The following is an 11,458-nucleotide window of genomic DNA, read 5'->3' as shown; positions in this document are numbered from 1 at the left end:
GGATGTCTAACATGACACAGCTTGTCCAGCAAAATGACATCATTTAAACTAAATGTCTGCTCAGGCCATCAAGGCACCAGTGTCAGAGACTGAATGGCACAAGGGTCACAAGGTTCACAGTGGGGCAGTCAGCAGGGCCCTGTGTGTGTGTGTGTCCCAGACCTGCTGTGCTGTGTCACAAGGAAACCCCGGAAGGATCATTCCCTTTGTCAGCTGTGGTGTTCCCGCATTGTCCTGATTCCTTCGGGGAGCCTTTACAGGTAAACAATTCAAAATGTGATTCGGGTGTCAGCTTCTGGCTGTCACTGCAGGACATTCCCTGGCTCTTCACAGGGGCAAAAGAACAGCACCACCCATGAATAATGGTTAACCAGCCGGACACCCCACTTATAAAAAAGCCCAGTCAGGGCTGCTGGGCTATTTCCACAGGATGCACTGGGCAAAAATACTGGGGGCGGTTGTCGGGGCTGCTGCCCTCTTGGGGCTGGGGATCATTCTGGGCCACTTTGCTATCCCCAAAGCAACTGACCCTCCAGCCCCCAGCACTTCAGACTCCCAGGACTTGGACCTGGAGATCCTTAACCTTGTAATGCAACAACTTGATGCCAGCAGGATCCGAGAGAACCTTCGGTGAGCAGTGGGCCCACCCAAACCCCTGTTAGCTGGAAGCCTCCCCTGACACCCTCCCCCCTCCCCTGCTCACCCTGCAGAGAACTCTCCAAGGAGCCCCATGTGGCCTCCAGCCCTCGGGATGAGGCCCTGGTGCGCCTGCTGCTGGAGCGCTGGCAGGATACGGCAACTGGCCTGGACTCCGCCAAGTCCTATGAGTATAACGTCCTGCTCTCCTTCCCCATCCGGGATCAGCCGAACGTCGTGGAAGTTGGTAAGGTCCTGTCCAGGAATGCCGGGGTGGAGAGGGCTGTTGCTGGGCCTAGCTATAACCAGGCCTTCTCACACAGTGGGCCCGGATGGAACCGTCCTCCACTCCTTCCAACCCAGAGAGAAAAATCTGACCAGGGAGCACGAGGGGCACAATGTGTTGCAACCTTATGCTGCCTATGCACCCGCTGGCACCCCACAGGTGAGCCTGGAACCCCCCTACCATATTCTAGCTCTCCTTGGTTCCCCCTCTTCCCACTCTGAAGCTGAGGCATCTGAGAAGCACTTCAAGTGGAGCCCAAATCCCTTCACTGACCTCACACCTACTGCTGTAGCTCCTACCCTCCATCTGTCAGTCAGTCATTCAGTAAACGCTAGTTAGTGGTCCCTGCTCAAAGCTTTGAACAGGTCACCTAGATAGAGAAGGCAGCCATCTTTGGGGTACATAAGAGGAGTGGAGAGAACAAAATTTCTTGCTGTTGCTACTCAATCTTTGTCCCCCTGTGTACCCGACTTTAGCCAAGCTGGCCTTACAGATCTCTTCTCTTGGGATTAGGGCCTCCTCGTCTATGCCAACCAAGGCTCTGAAGAGGACTTCAAGGAGCTAGAGGCTAAGGGAATCAAGCTTGAAGGCACCATCGCCCTGACTCGCTATGGGGGCGTGGGGCGTGGCGCCAAGGTAAGTAGCATTCGCCATGCATATTCCCCGGGTGGAGAAGGGCCAGGGGCAGACAGAGCACCAAGGGGAAAAAGGCAGAGAGGAAGCAGTGCTGGGAGAGGAAAGAGGCTGAGCTGGGAGCATATGTGTGCTGCCTGGCACCCCAAGGGCCAACAGGGTCACTCTGTGTAGCCCTGGCTGTCCTGGAACTCACTCTGTAGACCAGGCTGGGCTAGAACTCAGAGATCTGCCTGCCTCTGCCTCTGCCTCCCGAGTGCTGGAATGAAGTGTGTACCACCACTGCCCAGCTAATTGGCAAATTTTAAAAGAAAGGTCAAAAAAATCTTTTAAAAACCTTTTTAAAACATTTGTTTATTGAGGAGAAGAATGTCCTGTGTGTAGGAACAGAGGACAACTTGCAGCAGTCAGTTCTCTCCAACACACTATGTTTGCCCCGGGTCTTGAACTCAGGTCATCAGGCTTGGCTGCAAGCACCTTTTGCGTGCTGTGCCTTCTTACCAGCCCAGGAATTGAATCTTTAAGTTGTGTTTTATTCAGAGACGTGGTGACCTGCGAAAGCAGCAGACAGACATCTTAAAAACTGGCATTTCCTCCCCAGTCAGAAGGGAGGAGAGACAAAGGCAGGCAGGCGTTCTGGAGCAGTCAGGCTGCTCTGCTTAGGGCCAGCCACACCTCCAGGCTTGCAATGTTTGCATCTCTCTCCTTTCCATCTATTACACTGTCTGCTCCTTCTCTGGGTGCTGAGCTCAGGCCCTGAGTCTAGTTAGTGTCTGCTGATACCAACTGTGTACTCTGGGGCCTGGGGGCGGGGCTAGCTAGACAAAACGACCACTAACAACACATCCTAAGGCTCCTTTCTACAGCACAGATCCGGATGGCAGTTGTCTAGTCAAATTGGGGAGCTCTAGGTTTCAGGGAGAGAGGCTGTCTCAAAAAATGAGGTGAAAGTGGAACACGCCTGAACTCCCTGAGGAGGAAGGCAGAGGTAGAAAGACCTCTGAGAGTTCCAGGCCAGAAAAACAAACAAACAAACCCGGTGTGGTGGCACGCACTGCATGCACCTTTAATCCCAGCAAAGACAGAGGATCTATAGGACTTTTGAGACAAACCTGGTCTACTTGGTTTGACAGCTAGGACTACATAAACAAAACAAAGCCAGCAACCTAAACAAACAAACAAATAAGGTGGAAAGAGATCATGTGTGTGTCTGTGCCTCCTTTGCCTGGCGCAGCTAGCGCTCTCTCTAGCCCTGCCAACTTCTTTATTTTTTTAAAATATTTATTTATTTATGTATTTATTTATTATGCATACAATATTCTGTCTGTGTGTATATCTCTTCTGGTGCCAGCCATGTAGTTGCCAGGAATTGAACTCAGGACCTTTGGAAGAGCAGGCAATGCTCTTAACCACTGAGCCATCTCTCCAGCCCCTTCTTTATTTTTTTTAATGAAAAAGGATTTCAGACGTTTCTTTGTTTTTTGTGTCTCTGTGCCTGTATGTTTATGTTATGTGGGTGCCTTCTGTGGCTAGAAGAGGGCACCTGATCCCTTTGTGATAGAGTTACAAGTGGCGGTGGTGTCAACACAGGCCTTTAATCCCAGGCCTGGGGAGCAGAGGCAGGAGGAAGGAACTCTGAGTTTAAGGCCAGCCTGGTCAACAGAGGAGTTCTGGGACAGCCAGGGCTACACAGAGAAACCTTGTCTTGAAAAGACAAAAACAAACAAACAAACAAATGAATAAATAAATAAATAAACACACACAAACAAATTTTAAAAAATTAAAAATCAGCTGGGTGGTGGTGGTACACGCCTTTGATCCCAGCACTCGGGAGGCAGAGGCAGGCGGATCTCTGTGAGTTTGAGACCAGCCTGGTCTACAAGAGCTAGTTCCAGGACAGGCTCCAAAACCACAGAGAAACCCTGTCTCGGAAAACAAAACAAAACAAAACAAAAAACCAATAAATAAATAAATAAATAAAAATCGTACATTTATCTTTTTCTCTTTCTTTCTTTCTTTCTTTCTTTCTTTCTTTTTTTTTTTTTTTTGAGGCAGGGTTTCTCTACATAGCCCTGACTGTCCTGGAACTTTGTGTAGCTCCTGGCTGACCTTGAACTCACAGAGATTTGTCTATCTCAGCCTCCTGGGTATTGTAAGGCACCATACTTACAATGTGGCCTTTTGTACCAGAATGAGTTATTTCACCTAGCCTACCAGTTTCAAGGTTCCACAGTTGGACTGGGATGCCGTTCAGTTGGTACGATTGGTTGCTGAGCATGCACAAGGCCCTACATCGGATTCCCAGCAGCCCAGAGAACTAAATGCTATAGCACAAGCCTGTAATATCAGCACTGGAGGGATGAGGGTGAAGGCAGGATCAGAAGTTCGAGGTCATCCTTGGATAGAGTTTGAGGTCAGCATGGGTTGCATAAGACCTTGTCTCCAAGTCTATATACCCCCTCTTCCCCATGTGGACACTGATGGTCACTCTCCTTGGCACACATTTTAGATGTTGAGAATGCTGCTGCTTCTGAAGGGTACACACTTTTTTTTTTCTCTTTTTCTGCTTGAAACAGAGTTGCACTCTGTGGTCCAGGCTAGCCTCAACTGCACAACAATCCTGTTTATGCTTCTGGAGTGCGGGGATTGCAGGCATTTGCCACCACAAAATGACTTACATCTCATTCTTTCTTTTCTTTTTCCGTTTTTTGATACAGTGTTTCTCTGTGTAACAGCCCTGGCTGTCCTGGAACTAGCTCTTGTAGACCAGGCTGTCCTTAAACTCACAGAGATCCGCCTGCCTCTGCCTCCCGAGTGCTGGGATTAAAGGCGTGCGCCAGCACCACCCAGCTACGTCTCGTTCCTTTATAGTATTGCAGCCAAGGATTGCTCCCATTTTCTCAGCCAGACATCGCCAGTAGCCCAAGTAGTTCTACCATGAATGCCTTGGGCCAGCATTTTCTTGCTCATGGGAAGACAAAACAATTCTGATTTCCATGTAGAGAATCGAGGAGGTGGCATAGGGCACGCCTGTCCCCATCTGTCACTTACACACAATCTCCTCTGCCTTCTACAGGCCATTAATGCTGCCAAACACGGAGTGGTTGGAGTGCTGGTATACACAGACCCTGGGGACATCAATGATGGGAAGAGCTTGCCCAGCGAAACCTTCCCCAACTCCTGGGGTCTGCCTCCCTCAGGTGTGGAGCGAGGCTCCTACTATGAGTATTTTGGGGACCCTCTGACTCCCTACCTTCCAGCTCACCCCTCTTCTTTCCGCCTGGATATTAACAACATCTCGGGAATTCCCCCAATTCCTGCCCAGCCCATTGGCTTTGAGGATGCAAGAGACCTGCTCTGGTGAGCCTGTGCCCAGTCCTCTGCCCGTCCCCAGACACCTGCAGATGCCAAACTTACCCTCACAGCACTCTCTCCTCCCCAGCAACCTCACTGGACCCCCTGCCAGTGCCTCCTGGAAGGGAGCCCTAGGCTGTGACTACAATCTGGGGCCTGGCTTCAAGCAGGACTGGAGCTTCCCAGCAGGCAGGTAAGGCGAAGTTTCCCTCTTCCCTCCGGTACCCCCAACTCCCTTCTTCCCTGACATCCTCTTCCCTGACTTTCTTTCCTTCCTCTCCATGACCATCTCCCAGCTCTCTCCAGAACAGCTTGGTCTTTGGGGGAAGCTCACTGAAAGAACTGTGGCCCACCAAACCCCATGAGTTCTCCCTGCCCCTCCCACCACTTCCCACTCCAGCCACTGCCCCCTTTAAACCAGGACTGGCCAGTACACTCCTGGCCAACGTCCCCATCTGAGCATTCCTGCCACCAGGTGTCTGTCCCCTCTTCCCAAGCCTGGAGACTTCCAACCAAAAGAGGGACAGCTTTACTTACTGCTTTTCTGGGTCCCTACTGGGCAAGTGACTGGTGGCATCTATCACCTTTCTCTTGGCCTCACTTTCTCCTAAATTTGATAGGGGACAGGAGAGTGCTTAAATTCTAATCATATCCTTTATCCCACCCCTAGCGAGGTGAAAGTGAGAGTTCACAACAGCCTGGAGCTGAGAAACTCCTCCAACGTCCTGGGCATCATCCAGGGGGCAGTGGAACCTGGTGAGCCTGTTTGCACCAAGCCCTGCCGCTCCCCTGGGACCTGCCCTGGTTGCAGCCCACCTTGGTCTGCCTGCCCTCTGCTGTCCCTTCTCTGCCCCTCTGACTCTGGTCCTCCCTTCAGATCGTTATGTGATCTATGGAAACCATCGGGACAGCTGGGTACACGGAGCCGTGGACCCCAGCACTGGTACCGCCGTCCTCCTGGAGATCTCCCGAGTCCTGGGGACCTTGCTAAAGAAGGGTGAGGCTATCCTTTCTCCTGGTAACTCCTACAGAAACCCCAGAGTCATTTCCAGCCCACTTCTGTTTCCTCCCAACTCCAGGGCTCACCTGAGCCAGGCCATGAGCCCTGGGCATAATTACCAGGGTACCAGCCCTGGCCTTGGTGGCCTCAGGGCTCAAGGATCAGATTACTGATATATGCAGCCATCTTCAGGAGGTCTGTCTATGCTCTTTCCATGGAGGTGTCATGCCTTTTAAGGAAAGTCTAACTGTTCTGGTGACATTCCAGCACCAGCATCCCTCAGGAAGGGAGAAAGCTGAGCAGCCAGGGACAGTGGCTATCAGAGGAAAGGGCAGGAAGGAGGTTGAGGGTGTCTGTGTCCAGGTTGGAAAAGGCACTTGTGACATGAACTGGGGAGTTGTTAGCACTGCCGAGACCAGCTGAGGCCAGGTGGTGAGCTGGAGACAGGTAGATTCAGGGAGCTCTGTGGCCAGCCAGTGTAGCCTGCTTGATGAGTTCCCTACCATGGAGACCTCATCTCAAAAAACCAAGGGGTTACTTTGGCATAGCTAATCTTTTCCTTATGCACTGATTATAATTTAATATCTCAAAGTAGCAGAATCTAAATAATGGATTCACCTGTAGATTGTCAGGGAACACTAATACATAGTATGGAGATGTGTGCTTTCTGAGAAAACAACACCCCTAACGTCTGGACCGCACACACATCCACTGGCACCCACAGAACCTCAGGGGTCTGACCCAGGACCACACTGTGCCTGTTTCACTGGGCTTCTTCCGTTTCTAGCAGCCCCTTAGCTGCTCTTGTCTGGGCTAGCCTGATTACAGTCAGGTTCTACATCTCTGGCAAGGAAAAGTGTGGGGATTTGTAGCTGCAAACAGTCTCACTGGGGTTCTTCCGTTTCTAGCAGCCCCTTAGCTGCTCTTGTCTGGGCTAGCCTGATTACAGTCAGGTTCTACATCTCTGGCAAGGAAAAGTGTGGGGATTTGTAGCTGCAAACATGGAACCATAGTGTATATAACCATTTTTTTCCCTTAAGCCAAAAGGCTGAGTGTTAGGTTTGATGGTGGCTTATGTCTGTAAGTTCAGATCTCTTTTTTTGAAATATTTTTATGGTTTATTTAACTTTATTTTATGTGCATTGGTGTGAAGTGTCAGATCCCCTGGAAGTGATCTTCAGACAGTTGTGAGCTGCCATGTGGGTGCTGGGAATTGAACCCGGGTCCTCTAGGAAGAGCAGTCAGTGCTCTTAACCACTGAGCTATTTCTCCAGCCCCCAAGCTCAGATCTCTTAAGACCTAGGCAGGAATGCCAGGAGCTCCAGACCAGCCTGGTCCACAGAGTGAGACCCTATCTCAAAAGGAAATGAGTAAATGAATAAATAAGGGTTGGGGTCGCAGGTCAGTTGCGAAACTGCTTGCCTAGCATCCAAGAGGCCCTGGATTTGATTCCAGTGGAGGCAGGAGGATTAGAAGTTCAAGGTCAACCGCAGCTAAGCAGCGCACACCTGTGATCTTAACACTGGGGAGGTGGAGGCAGGGGGATGGTGAGTTTAAGACCAACTTGTGCTCCATGAGTAGTTCTAGGCCCACCTGAACTATATAGCATGACCCCGTTTCAGAAAATAACAAAATAAGAGTCAAACAATAGTGATCAAATAATCCAATTGCAGCCAGAGGTGATAACAAAACAGGGAGCACGCAGAGCTGAGGGAATACAGAGTCCATGAGGGGCAAGCATGGAGTCTCCGGGTGGCTGGGGACTGTGGGAGGCAGGGTGGGGCACTGGATAAACCACAGGGCTCTAGAGCCAGCTGTCTGGATTTGAACCTGGCTCTGTTGCTTACCCTGGGCAATATGTTGAGAGGGGGAGGCTAGAAAAGGGACTGTCTCCTGGAAGGATGAGAGAAGGGTGCACACCTTTTCTAGCTCCTCCCTTCCTTCCATGTCCCCAGCTACTTCCTGACCTTTGACTCCTCATGGCCTCTTCTCTCCAGGCACCTGGCGACCCCGTAGATCCATCATCTTCGCCAGCTGGGGGGCGGAGGAATTCGGGCTCATTGGCTCTACAGAATTCACAGAGGTGAGTAAGTCCCACAAAGGAATGGGTGGAGCCGGGTGGTGGTGGCGCATGCCTTTAATCCCAGCACTCGGGAGGCAGAGGCAGGCGGATCTCTGTGAGTTCGAGACCAGCCTGGTCTACAAAAGCTAGTTCCAGGACAGGCTCCAAAACCACAGAGAAACCCTGTCTCGAAAAACCAAAAAAAAAAAAAAAAAAAGGAATGGGTGGAAGGGGTCTTTGGATGTGGCCATGACAGACCGAGGTGTTCCCCCCCCCCGTAGGAGTTCCTCAGCAAGCTGCAGGAGCGCACGGTGGCCTACATCAATGTGGATATCTCTGTGTTCGGTATGGGAGGCTCTGCCAGCTGTGAGTGGCCTGGAGCAGGAAGGAGTTAGGTCTGAACAGATCTCCTTGCTTCCTCCCACAGCCAATGCTACCCTCCGGGCACAGGGGACACCCCCTGTACAAAGCGTCATCTTCTCTGCCACCAAAGAGGTACAAGGGGTGGTGGTGGATCTATGTGGGGTGGGCAGGACTGGAGCCCAGAGGTCACAGTCAATCTGGGGATTGGGGTCTGGCAGAGTGGTTGGGCTTCCTGAGCCACCAGATGTTTCTCTCTGTACCAGATCAGTGCACCAGGTCGCAGCGGCCTCAGTATCTATGACAACTGGATCCAATATACCAACCGCAGTAGTACAGTGTATGGCCTGGTCCCCAGGTGAGCCCAGAATCCAGAAAAGCAGGACCACAAGCCCAGCATGTCCACCCAGCACCTGCCAAACGCTATTCTCTTTCCTCCTCTAGTCTAGGTACACTGGGTGCAGGCAGCGACTACGCCTCATTCATCCACTTCCTGGGCATCTCTTCCATGGACCTGGCCTACACCTATGACCGGGTGAGCAGTCTTCAACGCCACCTCCCTCCCAGTACGGATGCATCAAACCTCAGGGGAAGGTTTGGTACAGACTGGCTCATGTCTTTTTCCTGTTTCTATGACTGACACTCTGACAAAAGCAACTTTGAGGAGGAAGGGTTTATTTCAGCTCCCGAGTCCAGGTCACAGTCATTTACAGCAGGAAGCCACAGCAGCAAGAGCTGCAGGGAGCGCATCTCATTCCCAGGGAAGGGCAGAAAGCAAGAGTGCATGCAGGATTACTAGGGCTCAGTTCAGTTCTCCACCCTGACCTAGGGAATGGCGTTACCGTGGAGGTAACCCACCTCGAAGGGTTGTAATCCTTTGAGGTCCTCCCCCCTCAATGAATGCAATCAAGATAAGACTCCTACAGACAGGCTCATATGCCCTCCTGATCTAGACAATCCCTTAATGAGTCTCTTCCCAGGTGATTCCGGATGGTGTCAAGTTGACCATTAAAACTAGTCATTAATACTGGTCAACACAGGTCAGCTGTCTCAGTTAGTTCCTATTGCTGTGAAGAGACACCATGGCCACAACTCTTATAAAGGAAAACATCTGATTGGGGCGGCTCACAGTTTCAGGGTTTAGTCTGCTGTCACCGTGGTGGGAAGCATGGTAGCATGCAGGCAGACATGGTGCTGGAGAAGGAGCTGAGAGTTCTATGTCTTGATCTCCAGGCAACAGGAAGTGAACTGTGTCACTGTAGGTTGGGCATAGAAGACCTCAAGGCCCATCCCCACAGTGACATACTTCCTTCAGTGAGGCTAAACCTACTCCAGCAAAGCCACACCTCCTAATAGTGCCTCTCTATACGAGCCTATGGGGGCCAACTACATTCCAACAGTCACAGCGACTTTCTTGGCTTCTCTGAGCATGTTTCCACCCATCAGCTGCACTGATGCGGACATGCTCCATCTTCCTCATCTGCAAAGCCCTGCCGTGTCATGGTATGTCCTACTCAGGAGGAAGAAAGCACTGCTGCCAGCTAGTTGTAAGATGGCAGTGATTAGCGGAATTGAGTTTAGAAAGCTTTCATGAGTACTGGCACTACTCAGGTCATGTTAGGAAACTAAGAGGAATCCCGTTGTGGGGACTGCAGTGGAGGCTGCAGTGCCTCTGGATGCGCTAAGGCCCTTTCTCTCCCTGGCTATGTGGCCTTTGGGTGGTGGAGCTGGGATCCCCATATCTGACTCACAGCCCCAAGCTCCTCCTCGTTCCTATGTGGGTACTCCCCCAGCCTGGTCCCTCTTCCTTACTCCTCTAGAGCAAGACCTCAGCCAGGATCTACCCTACCTACCACACGGCTTTTGACACGTTTGAATATGTGGAGAAGTTTCTGGACCCTGGTGAGGAGGGGACCGGGACATTCTGAGGAAAGATGGGCTAGAGATGCAGTCCTAGCCTTGTGTCTCCTCCACAGACTTCAGCAGCCACAAAGCCGTGGGCCAGACTGCTGCGAGTGTGCTTCTTCGGCTCAGTGACAGCCTCTTCCTGCCCCTCCATGTCGGTGACTACAGTGAGACGCTGCACAGCTTCCTGAATGCTGCTCAGAGGGACCTCGGCACCCTACTGGAGCAGCACGGTATCAGCCTGGGTAAGCACACCCCGACACAGAAGTTCAGAGAACCCTCTATCCTCAGACAGGGCTAAACCGCATGTTCCCCACACAGATCCCCTGGTGACCGCAGTGAAGGAGTTTGAGACAGCAGCTGCAGCCTTAGTCAGGCGCATCTCAGCACTGCAGAACAGCAGCCCCGAGTGAGCATGCGCAGGGGGCATGTGTCTGGGAGGGGGCATAGGTACATAAAGCTAGCAGCTAGACTGCTGGCTTGCAGGGTGACCGACATGCCCTCCAGCCCCTTGCAGGTACGGATGGTCAATGACCAGCTAATGCTCTTGGAACGGGCGTTCCTGAACCCAAGGGCTTTCCCAGAGAAACCGTACTATAGGTGAGTCTGTGCCAAAGTTCCTGGGAGGTGGGGTGGAGCAATGATCCCACCCAAAGAGGCTTCCTGCTTCACTCACAAACAATCCACTCACTGATGCTGAGATGATGCCCTCCCTGCACTGCTCTAAGCCCTCGCTTTTAGACAGCAGATGGGAGCTTTTATGATTGCCTGCTGATAGTGCAGAGTTCCAGGCCAACCCCACTGACCGTCAGCTCGCTGTTTCTCCCCAGTCACGTGCTCTGGGCACCCAACACAGCCTCTGTTGCCACATTCCCAGGTCTGGCCAACGCCTGTGCTAGGGCCCAGGACACCAACTCCGGGTCTGAAGTGTGGGCTGAAGTACAGAGGCAGCTTAGCATTGTAGTAACAGCATTGGAGGGAGCAGCAGCCACCCTGAAACCCGTGGAGGACCTCTGACCCTAGCCCTGTGTCTTGGGGCTCCTCTTATCTTGCACCTCTCACACCTGTTTATCTAGGTTATGTCCCAGTCTTTGATGAGGTCAGGAGTAGCTACAACCAGGAAACACTCTCAAGCTTTTGGGGCAACAGCCAGGGGTTCTTGCAGTTAAACACACCTGCTCATGGTAGTGGGTGAAACTTGGGCCCAAGCAGCGTGTAGAGG

The 11,458-nt window shown here is 51.8% G+C and overlaps 1 protein-coding gene across 1 annotated transcript; it reads left to right on the top strand.

The window, feature by feature from the left end:
* Positions 1–430: 430 nt before the first annotated feature.
* Naaladl1 (N-acetylated alpha-linked acidic dipeptidase like 1) lies at positions 431–11,253 on the top strand. The gene is made up of 18 exons (XM_057779602.1): positions 431–630; positions 711–883; positions 960–1,081; positions 1,436–1,558; positions 4,632–4,915; positions 4,998–5,102; positions 5,580–5,665; positions 5,787–5,906; positions 7,907–7,992; positions 8,253–8,316; positions 8,399–8,466; positions 8,598–8,689; positions 8,776–8,866; positions 10,152–10,233; positions 10,308–10,481; positions 10,558–10,645; positions 10,744–10,836; positions 11,067–11,253. The coding sequence occupies exons 1-18, from the start codon at positions 431–433 to the stop codon at positions 11,251–11,253; spliced, it is 2,238 nt and encodes a 745-aa protein (XP_057635585.1).
* The last annotated feature ends 205 nt before the right edge of the window (positions 11,254–11,458 follow it).

This window comes from Chionomys nivalis, chromosome 8 (assembly GCF_950005125.1).
Source record: "Chionomys nivalis chromosome 8, mChiNiv1.1, whole genome shotgun sequence".
NCBI classification, from domain to species: Eukaryota; Metazoa; Chordata; class Mammalia; order Rodentia; family Cricetidae; genus Chionomys; species Chionomys nivalis.
The sequence above is the reverse complement of the archived record's forward strand: the minus strand, read 5'-3'. Positions and strand labels throughout refer to the sequence as shown.

Excerpts from the sequence above, each read along its gene's own strand:
- Naaladl1 (XM_057779602.1), top strand. The coding sequence starts at position 431 with ATGCACTGGGCAAAAATACTGGGGGCGGTTGTCGGGGCTGCTGCCCTC. Across the intron at positions 5,907-7,906 it reads GGGGACCTTGCTAAAGAAGG|GCACCTGGCGACCCCGTAGA; the intron begins GTGAGGCTATCC and ends TCTTCTCTCCAG. Across the intron at positions 8,867-10,151 it reads TGGCCTACACCTATGACCGG|AGCAAGACCTCAGCCAGGAT; the intron begins GTGAGCAGTCTT and ends TTACTCCTCTAG.